We start from the raw sequence: 21,647 nt of genomic DNA, 5'->3' as shown, positions 1-21,647 counted from the left end.
GGGAGGCAACACCCCCACGCAGCCTCTCCAGCTAAAGGACTGGAAGAGGGAGCCACTGGTGCTTCCCCCCTCCCCCGATCGCAAGGCCATTCCCAAAGAGGGTTCTCGGGGCAGAGCTGTCTCTCCTGACTCTACCGCAGTCCAGATCTGGCAAGTGGGAAGCAGTGCCAAGCACAGGCAGAAGGAAGATGAAGATGAGCTGGCCTGGCCGTGCCTTGGAGATGAGATGGGGACCCTCAGATCACAGTGATAATTGCTAAACCAACAGCTCCCCGCTCCTCCCAACTCACTCCCTCCCCTTGAATCCAGGGGCACACGTCCCCTCTGGGAGCCCCCAGCCGCACAGCCTCTGCTGCTGCTGCAGCTTTTCATTGGGGTGCCTTCCCCTTCGCTCCTGACATCTCTCAGCTCAAGCCCCATGAGCCCAGCAAGTGCCCTCTGCGGGGAATGAACAGGGAGCGGAGATGCCCCGGCCTGCACACCTGACCCCTGGGGATGAGCCAGATGAGGGGGAACAGGGTCCCCAAGGGAGCAGAGCCTGGCTTGGCAACTTCTCCATAGTGGTCAGGGAGATGGCCTCATGGGCGATGTGCAGCAGGACACACCCTGGCCCCCCATGGTGGGGTGGGCGGAAGTCACAGACCTGGATTCCCATTCACTGGGAGTAGATACCAACAGACACAGGCCCCTAACCTGCCCAGGGGCATGACAAGATCCTGGCACTATGAGGTGTGTGTTGGTGTGTGTGGAGATACCCCAAATCTGGGCTCCTATCCCACTGCACAACATACCAACAGGGGGATCCCCAGCCCCACACCCTCATCCCTGGGGGAGGGAGGGGACAGAGCTGTCAAGAATCACGGATTCTTCTGTGAAGATGACAGCTGTGAGAATCCCCCATTCCCAGGCTGCTCATCCCGCAAGGCTGGGGCAGGCAGGATGTTCCCCTTGGCATAGCTTCCAGCCCGGTAGGATTGCCTAGTGCACTTGGCCAGGCCGCTCACGTCTGCAGCCAGCACCAGGCATGCTAGGAGACTGCAGCTCACTCTCAGGCTTCTCAGTCTCGGCTGCCGCTGCCTCCGCAGTCCAGTCGACATTTACCCTGGCAGGTTCCTACATCAACTGGGTTAAGCTGAGGCCTCACTAAATCTCTCTGCTCTCCAGTGATGCTGCCTCACACAGCAAATTACTGCAGCCTACCAGGGAATGCCTGGAAATCAGAGAAGAAGTCGGGAGGGGGCAGGCAGCCCCTGACTTCGGCTGGGGAGCACTTACAGACCCACTCCTGGGGCATGGCCGGGGGTTGGCCCCCTCACTCATATAGACTATCCCCTCTGGGCTTCCTCTGTTCTGGTGCTAGGTCGGGCCCTGGACAGGAGACCCATAGCACCAGCCTTACTGCCCTATTTGGTAGGGATTCCTCCCCCCACAGGAAAGCCCCAAATTGCCATGAGCCCCTCCCCCTCAGACAGGCTGGCAAGCGCTGGGGGAAATTTCTCCTGCCCCCAAGCATCCCTGGGCAAGCCAGCAGATGGGGCGCAAGTCACACAGCTGCACCCAAACAACTTCACCCTCTTATAATAAAACCTCTCCCCCAAATGTCCTGCAATAAAAGCCTGTCTCCCCAAAGGCCTGAGCAGCACAGCTGAGACAAAAGGCTGGCAGGAGGGCATGGGAATGAACATTTATTGCATTCGGGAGCAGGAGGGGCAGGATTACAGGAGCTAAACCTGCTTGGTATTTGCCCTTCTCCAACGCGTAAATATCACCGCTGTGTCTAGGATCGGTTAGGCAAACGTCTCAAGTCCCCAGTGGAATGGGAAATGCTTCCAGGAGTCCCATCCCCCTCCCCTCCATGAACAAATCTCTGCCCACACAGGACTTCCTAGCTGGAGTTATGCTGCATGCTGTGGCTATTTGGAATGTGGGACAGAACCCAGCTTGCTCCAGCAAGCACAGGGCCCTGCCATTTAAGCTAAGGGAGAATCTCCATTTGCAGCTAGCAGTATAGTGCTCATGACACAGGGTTGAGACAGTCCAGTTCCACTCAGCATAGGGCAGCAATGCACACTGTCTCTCTCCTCCTTCTCATTCCAACAGGGTGTTTCAGTAACTTTTATTCTGCTTCTTCTGACGTTTCCAAAAGTTCTGGGGCTCAACAGGAGTTTTCCTGGAAGGACTAAAGGGACCTGTGCTGAGCCCTTTCTCTGCTTGCTGTTCAGGCCAAGTGACATGAGTTTTAGGAGGTCTCATCCCTCTCCTTAGTAGGAATTTGTCCACATCGCAAAGACAATTTGACTTTAAGAGCAGTCTCTGCCCAGGATAGTTGCAGGAGAAGGCTAGAGGGGCAGTAATGTCTGTGGAGAGCAGTGAACACTGGGTGCTATGGATCAGGATTGATGGGCATTGGCAGAGCTGTGTATGAGATGCTCAGGATTGGAGGAGCAGCAGGGCAGGATGGAGGTTGCCTGCACAGAGGCTGCCTGCATCCTGCTTCGCTCTAAACCAAAAATTAGCCACCTCTGACTTTCACACCAGCCAAATTCTCCCAGATTCTATGTGAAAGACACCCTGAGCCCCTGGCAGTCCAGGGCATGGATGGGGGGAGGGCAGAGGCTTCCCCAAGCTCATGCCCTGTCCTCCGGGGGGGGGGGGGGGGGATCTCCTCCCAGGCTGGAGATCCAGCTTCATTCACACTAGCCCTGTTCTCAATCCTGGGATGAGCTCTCCGCTCCTGCCGACGGCCTCATTGCCAGCTACACCCTGGAGGAGGCAGGATGACCTACAGAGCAACTTGGGCCGAGAGATGGGAAAAGTTCGAGAGGATCAAACTCTCCAAACTAAATTACAGGAGCTAAGGGCCCTGGCAGATGTCTCTGCTTACCCCATCCTTGTTGCCTGGGCTGCGGTTGCTAGGTAACCAAAAGGTCACTGGTTGCCAGGCTGGCTGGATGAGGGACTCGGAAATATGCAGTGGGACAAGGAGACCAGAAGCTCCGTGACAACAGCCGTGGAGAGAGGTTGGATTGATGGGCAGCCTGACTGATGGGATGAGTCATACGTGTGATGAGCTGGGGTGGCTCAACCCTACACAGCCTGGCATTAAGATGGTGGGGGACAGGTCCTTGGCATAGACCCCATGCTGGGCAGGAGCGGGCATGTCAGCAGGAGGCCTCCTTGGCTATGTAAGCACCTATATGGCCCCCATGCCCACTGCATCCTCCTCCTTCAACAGGCTAGAGACAGAGGGTCTGTGGCACGCCAGATCTCAGCTGGCTGGGCCCTGGTGAGCTCTACATTTATGCAAGCTCAGGGGTGCAAAAGGTCTCTTGCAGGCCAGGGGGAAAAAGCAGGCAGCTTGAAAATCCCCAGGAACTGCAGGAGAAGCCCCTTGCCTCTGCTCTTTGAGATCCTTTTCTAGGCAGATGGAGCAGCTCCCCCCGGCTGAGCCCCCATTGCTTCTGCCCCTCTGAGTAGTGAGGTCAGAGAGCTGGGGACCATCCCTTGCATGGCAGAGTGTGATTTAACCCGTCATACTCTTTCCCATAGGTGGTGTGGGTCACAGCCTCCCTTAGGAGATCCAGCCAGGGCCACTGCTAGGCCATGCCACAAATCTCTCCTTCCCAGCCAGAACTGAGAGGGAACATCCCCCACCAGCCCCAAAGACCCAGGCTGTCCTCCAGAAACAGGCACCCCCCACTGCACAGACCGTGCCACACCCGTGCCGAGACAGCACACTGAGACCTCCCGACAACGCCGCTGACCTTGGCAGGCAGCCGCGGCTTCGCTCAGCCAACACAGTGCATCAGGCAAGGTGGTAGGAGGAAAGATTCTGTGAAACGGGCCAACTGTGCACTGCACAACAACGGGGCAAAGGCTGGCCCAGCTGCTGCCAGTGAGGAGTGGGGAAGTCAGGGTCCTCGGCCCTGCCAGGAGGGGCCTGTTGGGATGCTGGATCTGTGGTTTAAGGGTGACCATGCCCAGAGCAATACAATAAATAAAGACTTTGCCCTCGGTCCAAGGATGCCAGAGTCCTTTACAGACCATCATGAGTTAACCCCCTGCCGCAGAGCATGTATCATTAGCCTCATTTTACAGATGAGGAAGCAGCCACAGGGAGTCGGAGTGACTCACCCTAGGCCATCTGCTGAGTCTGGAACCGGCCCCAGATCTCAGAACTCCCAGTCCAGTGCCCGAGCAGCAACCTGCCCCTTCCTCTCCTGCGGAGGGTAAGAAGCAGGAGTCACTCCTCAGAGGGGAATAGGGACTATCACCATTTCTATTGCTCCGTGATTTGAGCAAACAACATTCCCGACCTTGAAATATTCCCACCTTCTGCTCTAAACCACCTTAACCAAACCAGCCTTGAGCGACCAGCCGAGAGCTGGAACTCCAGGCTGGTTGGAGACCCAGAAGCTGTGGGTGAAGCCTGGAGGCAGAATTGGTTATGGGAGGTGGGATCTCCTGTCGCTGCCTGTTCCTCAGGCTTCCTACTGTGCCCTTAACGCTGGCGTCATCCGTTACCTTGCCTGGGAGGTTTCCAGCGAGGGCTGTGGCACCAGAGCCCACGGGTTTCTGAGCTCCTTTGAGAAGAACGGTCTGAATAACCTTGAAGAGTTTCCACCCCACATCACATCCCCGCTGCTGCTCATGTTCCACCTGCCCCCCACCCCCCATTCCACACCAGCCTGTAAGATCCCTGGGATGTGGGGGAGCAGCGATTTCAAGAGAGGGAGAAGAGCCTGATCGGCCTCAGGCAGAGACCCAGAGCAACAGCACTGCCCATCCCTAGCTTAGCTCAGTCTGCCTGGCTCAGAGTCACACTGGTGGTACTTCCCCTGCACCGGTGCCGGGGCCCAGCTACAGGCAATACACCACCACCAAGGCCCTTCTCTTCCCTGGAGCTCTGGCGAGGTGCTGCCCATGAGGCCAGTTGAAGTGGGAGTCCGTGCGGCTCCCCTGTTGCTCCCTTCGAGGTCGCTGTATGAGTCACCATGAGGGGAGGTTTCTGAGAGTTCTGCAGAGCCTTAGCACAGGATAAGGGGTGTGACCGTTACGTGACAAGAGATGAGGAGCCAGTGGGGAGACGCAAGCAGGGAGCGGATAAGATTCTAGTCAACTCATGATCTAAACACCACCAGCCCAAGCATTTACACAGCACCACGGGCAGCTTTACGTAGACAGCCCCAGCTGGGGAGCTCAAACACCATGCAGAAGGGAGGCAGGTGTTCTCCCTGCTTTACCGAGGTGGAAACAGAGGCGTAGAGCAGAGACAAGCCACACCCAAGCAAGCTAGTTGATGCCCAGAGCCTTGCTTCAACCAGTAGGCCAAGTTGCCTCTCAACGTTCCTAGTTATCTCCGCTAAAGGGACTCCAGTCTCATGCTTCAGGGTATTGGTTGGGCGGCTAGAAGGGCCAGGAAAGAATTCGTCTCTCCCCTCCCACGTGCAGCACCATCCTCCTGGTCAGGTGCATTATTATTATTACCTTCCTCTGAAGTGTCAGGGATGGGGCACTGCAGGATCCTAGGATGGTCTGTTCCAATATGCTACATTTGCCATCCCACAGCGCCTAGAACTGGTCACATCAGGGCTTTGACACGCACCAGACGAGATATTAAACCCTAACCCGGATTGCCGGCTTCCCAGAGGGCTGACCAGCCTTGCCTATGTCCTGGTGTGGCAGCTCACAACCGGACGCTTCACACAACTCCCAGCACTCAAGGCCCCCATGGCACCACAGTGCAGCAGAGGAGCCAAAGAGACTTTTCCTAGCTGCGAACTCGAATGTCCTTCGAGGCTGGTTTTATTAATATTCTTTCCAAGTCTGTTACAAACCAGGTGCTAGTTGCATAACATGGGTCCGACCCTGCCAGAGGATGGGGCCCTTCAACAGCTCATTCAAGCTATGTCTCTACTGCACCGTAAACCCAGGCTCAGACATGGGTTTGAGCCACCCCACCCCCAGCCACACACAAATCATTTGAGGGTGGGAGAGGGGATTTAAAAAGGTCTCCCTTCCCTCACCCCGCTGGAACACAATATGCTTGTGCACAAGCAGCAACAAATGAAGCCGATCGGTGCGGTGTAAAAGTGCAATCCGAGTGCAGATCAGCGCTTAGCAGGCTGCACGTGCGGGTGGCGAGTGGTGAAAATGGTGACAAGCAGATCAGAGGGGAGGGAGGGATTGTATTTGGAATCCTCCAGCCTGTGGACTGACTAGGAACGGGCTGCGGATCAGAATTATCCTCTGCCCATCTAGGACCTTAACCTAGGCACCTGGGTGAGGAATTTGAACTCTATTCCTGAGCCTACGCGGAATGGCCTGAACCTCTGTCTCCACTTGCTGCTCTTTTCCCAGAGTCAAGGAGTCAGGATTCTGCTCTCTGCTACACGGTATAAACCCAGAGCAGACACGGACTGCGGTGCTTTGATTTAAGGGGGTGTAACAGATCCACAGGCGACTCAGACACACAAGAGCCCATCCTGTAGAACCTGGCAATAGCAGATGTATCCTTCTCATGAGCATCAACCGCTCCTGAATCACACCCCAGAACTAGCTGAACATGAGAGATCCCTGACTCCCACTCCCCACTTGCGCACACAGAGATGGAGAAAGGGTGAAAAAGCGCATGCATTTTAAACAGAAGCGTGGGGGAAAAAATTCAGAAATACTGACCTTAAAGCTCCAGTAGTTGGGTTGCTAACAAAACAAAAACAAAACAAAAAACACAAAACAAAACAAAAATACCATTAAGATGCTGTCTGGAGACCAGTTGACTTTAAACTGGGAGATGAAGCTTGGTTTCGTTTCTGCTTAAAGTCCCCGCCCTCGTGTTTGTTTAGCATCATGCTGCTATTGCCTCTTGGAGGGGGGTGGGGGCACGGGAGTTGGGGGACCAGGGGAACATGCAGCCAGGTGAGAGGGGACAAACACACACGAGGGTTTGATGCAGGTTAGAAGTCAAACAGAAGAATGGAGGGGGCATTGTGATGCCAGGCCTGGATAGTAGGATGACCCACAAAGTTCATGCCAGATATTTCTAAAGCAGGGTTTCTTACTGGCCACCCCTTCCAGCAGCTCTCATTGGCCCGCAACAGCAATCCACAGCCAGTGGGAGCCACTATCAGCCAGACCTGCAGATGGGGCAGGTAAACACATCAGCCCGCCAGGGGCTTTCCCTACATAAGCCGGGACCCCTGTTCGAGAAACCCTGTTCTAAAGGCTACTGGCACTGCCCTCCTTGGCCAGCTTCCCTGCTGGGCCGGTCTCTCTCCAGGGAAGTTTTCTTTTACAGGGATTCCCTCCGGCCCCCATGCATCCTTCTGTCCCCAGCAACTCCTGCAGGGCTGATCCTGAGAGCAGGGACCAGAGCAGAAGTAGTTGGTTCTCCTTTAGACCGTTTGCAAGGCTAGAAGCATCGCTGGCATCGAGCCGACGTGCTCTGGCGAACGACAGGAGCTGGCCTTCAATTATAGCACACAAGTTCCTGGAGAGCCAAGCAAACCAGAAGCCATGGGATCCTTCCCTAGCATTATGTCTACACTGGAACTGGACGGGTAATTTCCAGCACCAGTGCAGACATGTCCTTGAAGATAAGGCCCTAGCTGAATTGCAGGGTGAGCTTCAAATACTTGCAGCTGAGATGCGGACAAGACATGGAAAATCGTGGAAAAGTAATAATGGACCGTTAATAGTGGTAAATCAGAGAAGACTTATTCATATAAGAAAAATTTGCTGGAAGGATATAAACACACAAGTATTGTTATGCCTCCAAATGTTTTTTTTTTTCCTGATAACCAGACATTTTGCTGCAACTATATTACAGCAGTTAAAAAAAGAGTGAGTGGTACAGTACAAAACTCAGAAGACAAAGTCTTAACTGCTGTAGAAATCAAGTCGGGTCATTTCAGCCATTTACCTTTTACAGGCACTGACCGTTAGTGCAATACCAATTGCACATGCAAAATGTGTGCAAAACTGTGGACTGTGCAAAAATGAGAGTTAAAAGCAAAACTGCGGCGGAAGCCAAATTTTGCGGTGACCACAATATTGTGAATGAAGTGGGGCCTTATTTATAGGAGGTCAGCTGACGACTAAGGAGGGGAGAGTAGATGGTTTTAAACCTCCCTTGAACGCTCTTATTGGTTAGCCTGGATTTGTCCCCACAGGAGATCTGGAACCCAGTGCCCACTGAGCTAGCACAGGAAAGGGCAGCAGAGAGGAGGAAGGGGGAGTACCCAAGGCCCCCGGGCTCTGCGTTAGGGTTTGGCCAAGGCTGCCTTCGTCACATGGGCCCAGTCCGGAGCAAAGCAACAGGCTAAATGCTCATCCCCTGCTGTCCGTACAGTCTGGCAGCGGAAGCAGGACAGGGTAGAGTTAAGAATTCCCTGGCATTCTCCAGCATGCCAGCCCCATATACCACAACCCCAGCGTGTGCTTTCCAGCTGCAGAGCCCGGCAGCGATAGGTGCCCAAGGGGAACCTGGTTCCTGATCTTTAACTAAGGAGATTAAGGGCCAGGAAGTGATCATCCCTCTATGCCCCCAAGGCCCTTGCTAGCAGAGATACCAGCACGAAAAAAGACACCGCATGATGCTGATAGTGTGACTTCGCTCTCAGGAAGCAGAGGAGATGATCGGCTCCAACGCACGCATGGTTGGAGCTAGCCCCAGGAGCAGGGGTGAAATCCAGATAAGGGCAGCCCACTGGGACACAAACACACTGGGGTGCACTCGCTTGCCCAGCCTGCAGCTCATTGAGGTACTGGTGTGGCTCAGATTTGGCACGGCCTGTGCAGGGGGTATCTGAGGCCCGTTCGCTCCTAGAGGACAATACGAGTCCAGTGGGAAACTAACAAAACCCGGTAACCGAAAATACAGATAGAAATCATTAGAACACTGCTCACACACACCCCTCCACGGAGTGAGAGTGGACATGCTTGATACAGGCATCAAAAAAGACTTCCTGCAACCCTAGGGCTGGGTCTAGGGACGGTAACTGGCCAGTGCCATAAGTGTCAATACAGCCCAGACTGGGGCCATAAGCGCCAATCCAGGACTGCCTCCAAGCTAACTCCAGGCAAACAAACCCCCTGCAGAACAAAGGAGTTTCTGCATTCCTGGAGCCTGGAAAAGCCACCTGTCCTGTGGGGGAGGGAAGAGACTCTCTTTACAGGGACAATCTATGGAAATCGCCCTGCAGGAGGGGAAGACTCCAGGATTTTGACCCAAGGGCCTCATGGCTTTCACCCCATTGACACAGCAGCTCCAGTGGGGAGGGCACATCAGCAGGCAAATGGTCCTGGCTCTCTTCCCTTTTCTCCCTGCCTCTCCCCACTCTCTTCTCCCAGACTGCCCATCACCCCCAGGCTTTCCAGAGGGCTTGAAGGCTTCTCCAGGTCCCTTCCAGCCCCTCATTTCTACACATCTATGCTGGTGCAGCTAAGGGTATGTCTACCCTGCAATAAAAATCCTGCAGCACCGACTCTCGGAGCCCGGATCACAGGTTTCAGAGCCCGGGCGCTAGCCCAAGCCCAAATGTCTACACTGGATTCTTTAGCAAAGAGCCCCGCAGAGCCAGAGTCAGCTGGACTGGGCCAGCCACAGCCATGCTGCAGAACTTCTACTGCAGCATAGAGGTACCCTAAGAGGTAAGATGCTTCCCCTTCTAAAAGGCAGGACCCTTGCTGATATTTCACTGGCCCTTAAGCCCTGGAAATGTTGACAGCTGATTAAACTCTCCCACCAGCAGGATCTAGGGATACAGAGAAAGTAGAACACTTTGTGCCTATATTGAGAGTGTTTCTCCAAGGGTCTCAAAGCCTTCTGCAAACAGAGCCTGGGTACGTTAGGTACCAGGTGTATTGTCCCCATTTTACTGATGTGGAAACTGAGGCTTGGTCTACACACAAATTAGCAACAGCTGAACTAAAGGTGTCTTTACAAATCAGTTTAGTCAAATTGACTTAAAACCCTGCACGGACTTATTTCAGCTTAAGAGTCACTTGTAGCAGCGTAGCTTCAGTCAGCTCCTTACTGACACAAGCCCGTCTTAACCTAAATGAGGCTTTGCACCAGCTGAACTAAATCAGATTTTAGTTAGATGGGTGCAGCTTTCTCATGCAGATAAGACCTGAGTCACAGAAGTCTTTTTCAATGTTGCACTCTGGCTCAGAGGCAAACCAGAAGTAGAACCCAGTAGTCCTGATTACCAGGAACTATTAGATCGACCAGCAGCAGGAACCAAAGCTACCCTGCGAAGCTTTTCCCAAACACCAGGAGCCTGAAACTTACAAAATGTTTTTTTTTATCCTCCAAACCTACTAATTAACACAAAGTCTGTGCTGGGACTACCCGGAGAGGGGAGAGAACTGGAAAGACACCGCCAACATTCCACAGTGTACAGCCCTGTCTGTCCTGGGGTTCCCTGCAGAGCAGTGAAACCCCCCCAGCGCAGATGTGATGCACCAGTGTAGCATGAGGTTTGCACCACAGTGACTTATCCTGGAACCCACTTGTGCATGTATCTAGCTCTCCTAGGCTTTTGCACTGGGGGTAGTTATCCCACATCCACACACTTACATCAATGCTCTGACACCAGTGCAAATTTAAGAGCATGTCTCCTCCATATAGGCAGCTCAGGATGGTAGCAGGTACCTGATCACAGGTGGGGATCAACATGCCATTCAAGAATTTTAAAACACGTTTCAAATCAGGCCGCACTCGGAAGCAATTTTTAGGACATGCTCGGCCACCCTCAGCATCAGGGGATTCAGATCCGGGCTGCTGGATACTGTGGTATCTGCCTTACAGAGTGAAGTGTGTCCCAGAGTCCTCCCTTATTAAAGCAAGCATCTCTGAATCACCCGAAACTAACCTCCAACAGATGAGCATGATCTGGCTCTACCTTCATCACAAGGCCCAAGTCCATTTAACAAGTAGTTTGGTTGGTCCCTCAACTGGTTGCTTCATTCAGCTCAGTTTTGAAGCTACAGGCTGAATTCAGCACTTAGCCCCAGCCAGGTGGGTGCAGCGGGAGAACAGCCCTGGCAGAGTCTGGGTGATGTTAACTGGCCATCCAAGGGACCACATGCCTCCACCCCCCCACCTCCCATTCCTTCCTGTTTTGATCCGTCACAGTGGGTCTCTACAACATGGGGTCACTGGGATCTCCCAGCCATGGGCAGCATATCAGAACCTCTAGAGGCATAAGAGGTGGTGGCCTCAGCCTCCCAATTTGTCACCCCAGAGCCAACCATCAGTAAAAGCCCCTAAAATTTTGGAGATAATACCAAGCGCTTTTCATCCACACGTCAAAACTCACTGCAGAGGGAGATTGGAACCACTAGCTAGCCTGGGTTTTACAGATGGGTAAACTGAGGCACAAAAAGGGGCAGTGACTTGCCTACAGTCACACAGTGAGTCAAGTGGCAAGAACCAAAGTTTCCTAAACCCCAGTCTTGTGCCCTCTCCACTGCACCTCCCCACCATTAGCCCGGCAAACCTCTGACGTGCCCACTTTCAGGGAGGAGACCATGACGTGGGGTAATGAAATGCCTCTGTGCTCCATGGGCAGCAGGTATCGTGGGCCAGGAGAGGCTAAGCCTCCCCAGGCTGGGGTCCCGCCCACGCTCCGTCCGAGGCGCCTCTTTCTCTGAAGCCAGCAGGGACTCTTTCAGCCATGAGGGAAGGGGGAAGGGAAACAGACTCAGGGCTCTGGCAGGGGGCAGGGCCAGGACTCCCCAAATGGGGGTTCACCTGCCGCCCATGCTGTGCTCGGTGATTGGATGGGGGGGTTAAGGGGATGATCCTGAGCTGGCTGGAACGTTCAGATTCCGGGAGAGCCAGCCGTGACCCTGTCTGGAAGGGTCAGGTTGGCAGCAGAGAGGATGGGTGAAGCGCTGATGCAATGCCTTTTCTTCTGCAGCCTTGTTATTTTGCAGTGGAAGAGCCTCAGTAATTTTCCTCAGCCCCTCATATTACTGATCCTATCTCCCTGCCGGGCCTGGGTTTACATTTTATTTATTGTTTTAGCATGAGTGGACAAGCTTATCGCATGCAGGCTCCATAAATCCCCTCCCCACCATACACAGTCACTCCACATTAAACCAGCAGCGATCAGGTCAGCATCCCAAATGGCAGGAGAGCAAGCCTGAGTCAAGAACACCTCGGAAATCATTTGATCTAGTTAACGTGACAGAGTCCGTGCCAATACGGCCTCAATGTCTTGTCACTCCCCTCCTTCCAGCCCAGTCGCCTCTGCAGCTGAGCACTTTGGGATCTTGGCCAGTTCTCTCTGAGTTCCAGGTACGCGCTTCATTCCTGGAGGGTGAGTTTACTTTCGCATGGAGGGAGCAAAGCCCCAGAAACCCGAAAGCAGCGTGTTGGGATAAGCGGACCCTGGCTGCTTGAAAGGAATACCTTGGAGACAACACATGGAGGCTGGATGGGAAAAGACGGAGTTTGTGCAGGGACAAATATAAAAAATAAAATACCGGGTGTGGGGGAGAATAAAAGTAAAGAGAATGAAAGGATGGCAGGAAAGAAAGGAACCCTGGCCAAATGGAGAATCTAAACCTGTTCAACAAGGGCCTTTGGACTCTAAGTCACTGGTTCAAATGCAGCCAGAGTCCTTGCCAACTGGTGTCCTGCATGAAATGAGCTTGTCATGTCTCACTCCAGCAACCCTGGCACAACTGGTCCCTTGGCTGGCAGCAGGACTGGGTTTGGCAATGGAGCTCGGCCCTCCAGGTCAGAACTGGAGCAGGTTGATGGGGTGGTTGGGAGGGGCCCAGGCTGCACCTGGCCTGGGGAGAAACAGAAACCTCCAGGATGGTCAGTTGGGTTCCTTTCACCAGGGCCAAGTGGATTGAATGGACTGTCGCTATTTAAATGTATTCATTTCAGAGGGCTCTGTCCAGCTCCCTAGGCATTTCTAGGGCCCCTGGCGCTACGGTTCACACAGCACGATGATCAGAGACAAGAACACCCTGTCTCCTGGGGCAAGTGCTTCCCCCAAAGTGATGCCAGCCACGTCCGCACGATCACTCCTCAGCCTCGAAGGACAGCCATGCCACACGTCCAAAGGACGAGCCGGGGAGCTTAAATTCATTACTCTACTAGACACTAAAAATCAGAGGCTGAACAGAAACACTGGATTTATGGCTTATTACAACCATCTGTAACCCACTAAACCCCCTTTTTGTCCTATGGCTGCAGAGCTGTTAGCATGGATGGTCCCTTAGAACATGAACTAACTGCTTGGGCTAAACACTCTGTCCCTGGGAGTACTTCTCCCAGCCCCGAACAGCCTGTGTAAGCTCGGCCCTCTCACCCACAGAAGCTGGGCTGATAAACGAGATCGCCTCACACACCTCGTCTCACAGCACGAGTTAGGTTTTTGCCTGATCCATTCTGCCATCGGATCGGTTTTCTGTCGCCTTCCCGGGGCAATGGCCCGGTGTCCCTATGGCAGGTATTTATTTATCTGGGCTCTGCTCTTAACTAACATGAAGGGGAGAGTCTTCAGAAAGAGCATCAGGGCTAAAAGGTCAACAAAAGCGCCCATTGTCCTAGCCCAGGAAAGCAGCCAACTCCGGGTAGAAGAGCTCCCTCTGCACGGCTCCACCAAAGCCATGACTCAGTCGCGCTGGCTGGGGAATGCGATAGCACCCGGCAGAACTCTATGAACGCCCCAACCCCCGCCCAGGAGCAAATAACGCTGCAGCTGGCTAGGATGACGGATTTTGCAGAGGGGAGGAGGCCAGGAGGGAGAGGAAAGGTAAAATTAACATCTCTGGCTCTTCAAAAGCCAAGGCAGATAATGGTGTGAGGATCTGAAAGGCAGGCTTGTTACAAACGGATGAAACAGGCAGCTCACTGCAGACAGAGTGATGCAGAAGGTATGAAATATTACACAGGCAGAAATTATAATTACAATGAAATTCATGTCCACAAGGCTGTAAAATGACAGACTAAGTAGGAGCTCAATCCCTCACCCCACAGCCACCCACACACACGAGGAGGAGGGGGTCAGGGGATGCAGCTAAAACCGTTTGTAGAAAAGGGAGAGAGACACACAAAAATCCAGTCCTAGCAATTGTCCCAGGGTAAAAACAGGAGGGAAATGAAATCTGAGTGAGTCACTGGGCTGACCACAGCAGGATCCCCGTGGTTTGCAATTTTAGTATGATTCTGTTAATGATAAACAGGGCAGGAGAGTGCATCTCTCGTTCTGGCTAAGACACACCATGGCACATTTCCCTAACAGAAGGGACATGGTCAGCTGGCTGGGGTTGGTTTTTTTAATTAACTCGTTTTTAAGTTGTAGGAGGCACCCTCCACGCGCAACTTAGAGTGGAATATTTATGCTCCAGCCAGGGCACTGGACAGACCCTGAACCGAACCAAACCACAATGGGCTATTGGAAAAAACAAACAAACAAAAACAAAAAACCCAACAGGTCTATCATTCTCTGCCCACCTACATCCTAGACACCCCTCTCCAGCTGTCACTATAAATCCTACAGCTCCTCATTCAGCAGCTGAAATTCCCAGTAGAGTTTAGCTGGAGGTGTCCAATAGCACCTAAGTGACTTAGGAGCACAGGTGCCCTTGACACTCAATGTGGCTTGTGCTCCTGAAATACATAAGTGCTGCTGAAAATCCCATCTGTAGGCACAAAGCAACTACCCCAGCTTTAGTCAAGCCCTGCTTCTACCACGATGCCCATATGAAGCAAGTCAACAAATGTATTTGCTTGCAAAAACAGACCCCCCACCTGCCCCCAAATCACTGCACAGCCCATCACAACCTGAGCTGAATAACCATGGAACTGCACTGCCCCAACTCTGCCACCTGACCTCAGTCATCTTCGCCGTCCTCATCTGCTCCTCCCAGAGGCTGCAGATGGTGCACTGGTAGGGCAGAGCTCCCTGGGGCAAGGGTCGCGTCCACCTGTTCTGTCAATCCCCTGGTGCGCATTTGTGAGGAATCATCATGATAAACACAGGGGCTGCACCGGAGTCCGAGTGTTCCAATGAGTCTTTGGCAAGGAGCTTTGGAAATTGACAAATATTGGACCTGATCGACTGGTTACCTGGTGCAATTGGGATAACCCTATATTCCTCTGATGCTTGGGTAGATTAAGCAGTGAGGGCCATTAGGCCAGGCCACATAAGCCAAGGGTCAATTGTCCATGGCACGGCTTATTTTCCCTCCCTCCCCACCCAAGAATGTGACCACCTCACCATCCATATGACTTTAAACACACTCACTTCCTCGAGCAGGGGCTTCTTCTGGTTCCAAGGGCGAGGATTCCTCAATACCCTGCAGGCAGTGGGGCGCCCAGATACACCAGTGCAAAGCAGTGTAAACCGGGGAGCCTACTACATTCACTTCACACTCGGCCAAACCACTGCGCAAGGATCAGTGAATCGGCTCCTGCAGGACTACCTCTCCACCTGCAGTGGGTAGGGCAGGTCAGCTGAGCTGCCTCTGGCTGGGTAGGGAAACCAGGAAGTAGCCGGGCAGATCAAACTGCAGCGCAGCTATGACAACTGCAAAATGCAGCTGGTTGAACACAAGGGAGATTGACAAGGACAAGGCAGAACTTGGTTGCTTGCAAGAGGCTGCAATGACTCATGTGCCTCACCCCCACTTGCCCACAAACCCACGCATGGCAAGGGCCACCCTTGATTTGATGTCCACTTGCTTAAGAGAGAGATTCAGCCTGTTTCTCCCAAGTGCCCTTGGAGGACGCCCAACGCCTTTTGCCAGGAACACTTACTAGAGTGGGGAACAGGGGTAAGAAGCCCAAATCACTTGGGATTCCCTTGCACTGGTAGAAAGTGGGCTGGCTGGTCTGTTCGGTCTCTCTCACCTCTGACATCTATGATTCTAACCACAGCTGTGTTTTAAGACCCATCCTTAGCACTAGCAGGTTTTCCTGAAGGAGGTCAGGGATTATATTGTGCCTGTGACCCAGCCATGCAAGAGACCTGCCCCCTTTTTCAGAGTCCCCATACTGTGCTATTAGGACAGGAGTTCCTATGCTGGGGGGAGGAGAAAAACCATTTCCACTGATCCGAGAAATCATCCTAGGTGCAGCCCTATTTAAACACACTGGTTGCTAGCACCGTTCCTAGAGACTGCCCCATTCAAAGGAGTTTCCTGCATTGCTAATGGGGGAGCTGAACCTGTGGGTGGGAACCTGATGGTCACTGCCTGTTGCAAGGAATTTTAACGCTGTATCCCCTGGTCTAACTGCCATCAGAGCACCAGACAGCATGCTCATTTAGCAAATACCTTGTGCTGGTAACCCCACAAACAGACACTGTGTTAGCAAGGCTTGGAAACTTTCAGCATAGACAGAGCCAGAATGTGTGTTGTGTGTGCCTGCATACATATGTCCTTGTGTGTGGTATGTGTTCAGGGCAGGAGCACCAGTGCCACACATGCATGCACACCCTCCAGACTTAGAGCCCTGATGGAGTGTGGACATAATCCTCCCGTTAAATCTGTTAACAAAATTTTCAAAAGCGCCAAGTGAAAGCCGTCCTCACGAATGGCTGACCCTGGCTATCGCTACCAAGAATGCGCCAGATGCCTCCTGCCTGTCACTGGAATGAAGTCTGATATCATTCCTAATGGGGATTTGTTCAGTGTCTCCCTGGCAGATTAATCCCACCCGCTCAGTAATGCCCTCTCCTGGGCTGCGATCAGTTTCACTAATGGAACCACATTTACTATCCACTTCACTTAAAATTGTTACTCCCACACCGCTACCCTGCGCACACAAAATCCAGTGAGAAACAGGGTGACACATGACCCTCAACTCCCGATGACCTCATTCCCATCTGAACTCTGGGCTGTGGCTTTTTTAATCAGCCTGGAATTGCACGCTGTGGGAATGATCAATACAGCCAGAGAGCATTGCACTTCCAGGGATCCTGATGCACACAAGCCCTCCTGACACCCCGCACGCTCCTTCCACACTACAGCAGATAGTGATGGCCCATTGTTCCACCTCCAAGGAGCAATAGGATGGAGGCCCCTGGGAAGGGAAATAACACCTCGATTCTTGTCCCTTTTATGCTTCTGCAAGTCCCACTGAGCAGGATTTGCTTCTACAGCAGGGCACCATTGCCACTAAACTTGTACATCCGATCAGGATTGTTTGCGACAAAGGGAAGCACGGATTTCCAGGAGGAGAGGGGGCGAAGGGAGCACGGCTCTGCTTTTCATGTCAAAAATACAAACACCGTGCCAAGCCTCAGCTTCCTGGGGGTCTCACACGGAGATCCCCAAGTGCCCCTCTCAATCAGGCCTGAACCGAGGTTGGGAATACAGTATCATGAGGCGATAGCAACCATCCCCCACCATCCCTTGATTGTACAGAGCAGCTCACAGGTCAGGACATCGCCGGCTTGCGTTTGCAGGGTGCCACAAGATGGATGCCAGTCTCATGCCAATGCTACAGATGGCTTTTTGCATGCCTGGTTCATCCCAGCAGAGCTGCCTGCATTAACAAGGGTCAGAGTTTAGGTCGGTTGTTAACTCGGCAGCTTTTCCAGTCCAGTGAATTCAGAGCAAGAGGACAGAGAGGAGACTTGCTGGCGTCCCCGGGTGCCGTGAAACTGATGGTATTTTATGAGATCCCTGGCTCTCAATCTACCTGGCTCCTGATGGCCAATCCAGAGCTCAGCGTGGGCACAGGTTGTGCACCTCGTGGGGGACCTAATGGCAGGCCAGCCTCCTACTGAAACTGCCAACAGACCAGGCAAGTTTGAGGGAGCCCAATCTGCAGGACAGTGACTGCCTGCTCTGGCCTCCCTCAACTTTATTCCCCCTTCCCGCCCCCCAGGAACCTGTTAAACTCCAGCAATCCCAGCTGCCAAAGAAGGATAGAGCGGAAGGGAGCTGGGGGGCAGACAGGCGGAAGAGATGGCCGAATGGAGGTGGGTGGCTTCTGAAGCCAGACCGAGCAGGAGTGGGGGACTCGACACCATGGACCTTGCAGGGTCTCAGGACCAGGGCCACCCAGAGGATTCAGGGGGCCTGGGGCAAAGCAATTTCAGGGGCTCCTTCCATAAAAATAAGTTGCAATACTATATTCTTGTGGGGCCCAGAGCCTGGGGCAAATTGCCCCACTTACCCCCCCCAGGACACCCCAATTGCCTGAAGCCTGGTTCTCGCTCTAAAAAGGGATGGGGCCGGGGGGGGGAAGATGGGAGCCCATCGCCCACCACTGAGCTGCAGCACTAATGAACAGCAGGCGGAAAGGACTCCCCAGCCGCCTGCCCCCAGCACTGACCCCTCTGCAGAGCTCAAAGCGCCGCATGTCTGCGGGGGGAGGCAGGCCGGCCGGCCAGGGCAGCTGGGATCCGACCCCAGACTGGGGAGCCGGGAGCAGCCCCCCCAGAGGAGACTGATCTTCAAGGGGTGGGGAGGGAACCCCCGTTCCTCGCCTGCCCCCCCACCGCGCTGCAAAGAGCGGACCCAGCCGCGCGCAGGGACAGAGCGGGACCCCCCAGCCCCGCTCGGGCGGGCGGCAGCGCCGGTGGAAGCCGCCGGGCTCCTTACCTGGCCCCCCGCCGCCGTCCAGCCGGCGCCGCGCAGAGCGAGCTGCAGTGTCTATAAATCCATCGGCTCCCCCGGCGGCGCACGGGGCGCGCAGAGGGGAGGCCCCGGGGCCGCACTCCCCGCTCCCGCCGGGTGCACGGGCTGCTCCGCAGCGCCCGGCTCCATCCGCGGCAGCCCGCGCCCGCCGACCTTTGCCGCGCGAGGCGGCCGGGCGGCTTCCCTTATAAGGGCACGGTCGCTATGGCAACCGGGACTCCACCTGTCTCTCCGCAGCCGCCTCCCCCGCCCCCTCCCTCCCCAGCGGGGGCAGCCAGCCGCAGCCCCCGGCCCTGCCCTGCCCGCCCAGCCTCCAGGGGGCGGGGGCAAAGCCTGGCCGGGGTGGGACAGGCGGGGGGAGCGCCTGGCTCTCCCAGCAGGGGGCGCTGCAGGGGCGGGGGGGAGCGCCTGGCTCTCCCAGCAGGGGGCGCTGCAGGGGCGGGGGGGAGGGGAGCACCTGACTCTCCCAGCAGGGGGCGCTGCAGGGGATGGTGCAGGTGGGGGGAGAGCGCCTGGCTCTCCCAGCAGGGGGCGCTGCAGGGGCGGGGGGGGGAGCGCCTGGCTCTCCCAGCAGGGGGCGCTGCAGGGGCGGGGGGGAGGGGAGCACCTGGCTCTCCCAGCAGGGGGCGCTGCAAGGGCGGGGGGGGGGAGTGCCTGGCTCTCCCAGCAGGGGGCTCTGCAGGGGATGGTGCAGGTGGGGGGAGTGCCTGGCTCTCCCAGCAGGGGGCGCTGCAGGGGCGGGGGGGAGCGCCTGACTCTCCCAGCAGGGGGCGCTGCAGGGGCGGGGGGGAGGGGAGCACCTGACTCTCCCAGCAGGGGGCGCTGCAGGGGATGGTGCAGGTGGGGGGAGAGCGCCTGGCTCTCCCAGCAGGGGGCGCTGCAGGGGCGGGGGGGGGGAGCGCCTGGCTCTCCCAGCAGGGGGCGCTGCAGGGGCGGGGGGGAGGGGAGCACCTGGCTCTCCCAGCAGGGGGCGCTGCAAGGGCGGGGGGGGGGAGTGCCTGGCTCTCCCAGCAGGGGGCTCTGCAGGGGATGGTGCAGGTGGGGGGAGTGCCTGGCTCTCCCAGCAGGGGGCGCTGCAGGGGCGGGGGGGAGCGCCTGACTCTCCCAGCAGGGGGCGCTGCAGGGGCGGGGGGGGGAGTGCCTGGCTCTCCCAGCAGGGGGCTCTGCAGGGGATGGTGCAGGTGGGGGGAGAGCGCCTGGCTCTCCCAGCAGGGGGCGCTGCAGGGGCGGGGGGGGAGCGCCTGGCTCTCCCAGCAGGGGGCGCTGCAGGGGCGGGGGGGGGGGAGTGCCTGGCTCTCCCAGCAGGGGGCGCTGCAGGGGCGGGGGGGAGCGCCTGACTCTCCCAGCAGGGGGCGCTGCAGGGGGTGGTGCAGTAGCACTGGCTATGGGGGGAGTTCTGGCAACCCCAATCCCAGCCTCTCCCAGCAGGAGGCGCTGTAGGCGAGGGTGCAGGAGCGGTGGCTGTGGGGGAAGCTCCTGGCTACTCCAGTCCCAGCCTTCCCCAGCAGGGGGCGCTGTAGGGAATGCTATAAGAACACAGGCTATGGGGTAGCTGGTTCCCCCTCCCGTCTCAGCCCCCCTTTCCCCAGATGCGTTGCTGCAGGGCATTGGGGGGGAAATGATCACTTTTGCAGCTCTGCCAGCCGGGGTCACTGCAGAACTTGGGCTCACCTTGTTTGGGGTAGGACTGTGCCAGGAGGGATGGTTTTAAAAGACCCTGCCCAGAATCCCAAGCAAGGGTCTGCGCGAACGGGTCATGCACGCACGCATGCAGAACACACACAGAGATGCTGGAGCAGATGGAGGCAGGCGCAAGCACCATGATAGCCATGCAAATGCGGGCAAAAAATATGCAGGAGAACCCCAAGCTGGTGCTTTCAAGATCTTAAAAGAGCCTTCAGAGCACAAGCCACAGAGACTAGAGTTAAATGCTTCGGCCCGGCCCCCTGGCATGCGCCGATAATGAATGCTTATTAGCAGCCGGGTATTCCATTGCGGGTGGTCGGCCCAGCCTGGCAGGGGGCGGAAATCTGCTCTGCGCGTCCCAAAATCTTTGCTCATGCTTGGAACTGCCCACCCTGGAGCACAGACAGTTGTGAGCAAGGTGCCTGCCAGCCTCCTCGCTGGGGCTCTGCCTCTTTCCCGTTCTCTCTGAGTGCCACGTCTCACCAGCCCTGCTAGTCCCCAAGCCCAAGTGTCCCTAGGTGCAGGGTCCCAGTGGTACCAGTCCCACCCCCTTGGGCAAGTGTGTGGCCCTGGGAGCAGGACCCAGTGCATTGCCTGAGTCCAAGTGGCTGTCTCACACCAGTCCAATCCCTTCGGAAGGGTCGGGAGATGGACAAGTCCCAGGCCAGCTGTTCTACACAGCAGGGCCCGTCTCCAGGGCTGTACCCCACACAACCAGGCCCCCTACAGTGAGCTGGATCTGACTCCTGGGGCTGGCACAGCAGGGCTCATTTCTAGGGTTGCCTCCCTCTCCGACAAGGTCTCCGAATGTTGACCACTAACTCCACAACCAACTCCCTCCACAAATGCCCCAGTTCCCTTCCCGCTGCCACGCTCTTCCCCTCCCCGAGCAAGGCTGTCACTGCTTGAGGTGCACATGGCCCAAAAGATGGCACAAAGGATGAACCTCAGCCCAGCCCCATGTGGGGCTGTTTAGGGTGACCAGATGTCCCTATTTTATAGGGACAATTCCGATATTTGGGTCTTTTTCTTAGATAGGCACCTATTACTCCCCATCCTGTCCCAATTTTTCACGCTTGGTATCTGGTCACCCTAGGCTGCCCTGGCCCTCTCAGGAGCACCCTACGCCTCGCCTCTGTATCTCCGGAGACGCCTGCTGTGATTACAGACGGACGGGGGACCCTCCATCTGAACCATGACGTGCGTTCTGAAGGGACGTCACGGAGGAGAGGCGACGGGCCATGTGTATGAGATCCTGGGCGATCCTGGTGTCTCTGTGCCATGCAGCAGTGCCAGACAGAGACCCTACGTCAGTGAGGAAGGAAAAGAGACTGGGGAGAGAG

The 21,647-nt window shown here is 55.6% G+C and overlaps 1 protein-coding gene across 21 annotated transcripts in view; it reads right to left on the bottom strand.

The window, feature by feature from the left end:
- SRCIN1 (SRC kinase signaling inhibitor 1) overlaps positions 1–21,647 on the bottom strand; it is a 181,919-nt gene that overhangs the window by 60,747 nt on the left and 99,525 nt on the right. For 17 of the 21 annotated variants that reach the window (XM_030541435.1, XM_030541446.1, XM_030541434.1 and 14 more), the window contains one exon: positions 6,679–6,702. The exons of 1 other annotated variant lie outside the window; for it this stretch is intronic. In XM_030541435.1, the coding sequence (XP_030397295.1) occupies positions 6,679–6,702 (24 nt within the window). Of the gene's footprint in view, positions 1–6,678; positions 6,703–17,407; positions 17,478–18,582; positions 18,653–21,647 lie in introns of those variants that run through there. 3 more of the 21 variants (XM_030541451.1, XM_030541449.1, XM_030541448.1) reach the window with 3 other exon arrangements.

This window comes from Gopherus evgoodei, chromosome 23 (genome assembly GCF_007399415.2).
Source record: "Gopherus evgoodei ecotype Sinaloan lineage chromosome 23, rGopEvg1_v1.p, whole genome shotgun sequence".
NCBI lineage: Eukaryota > Metazoa > Chordata > Testudines > Testudinidae > Gopherus > Gopherus evgoodei.
This window is presented reverse-complemented; position numbering and strand designations above follow the sequence as displayed.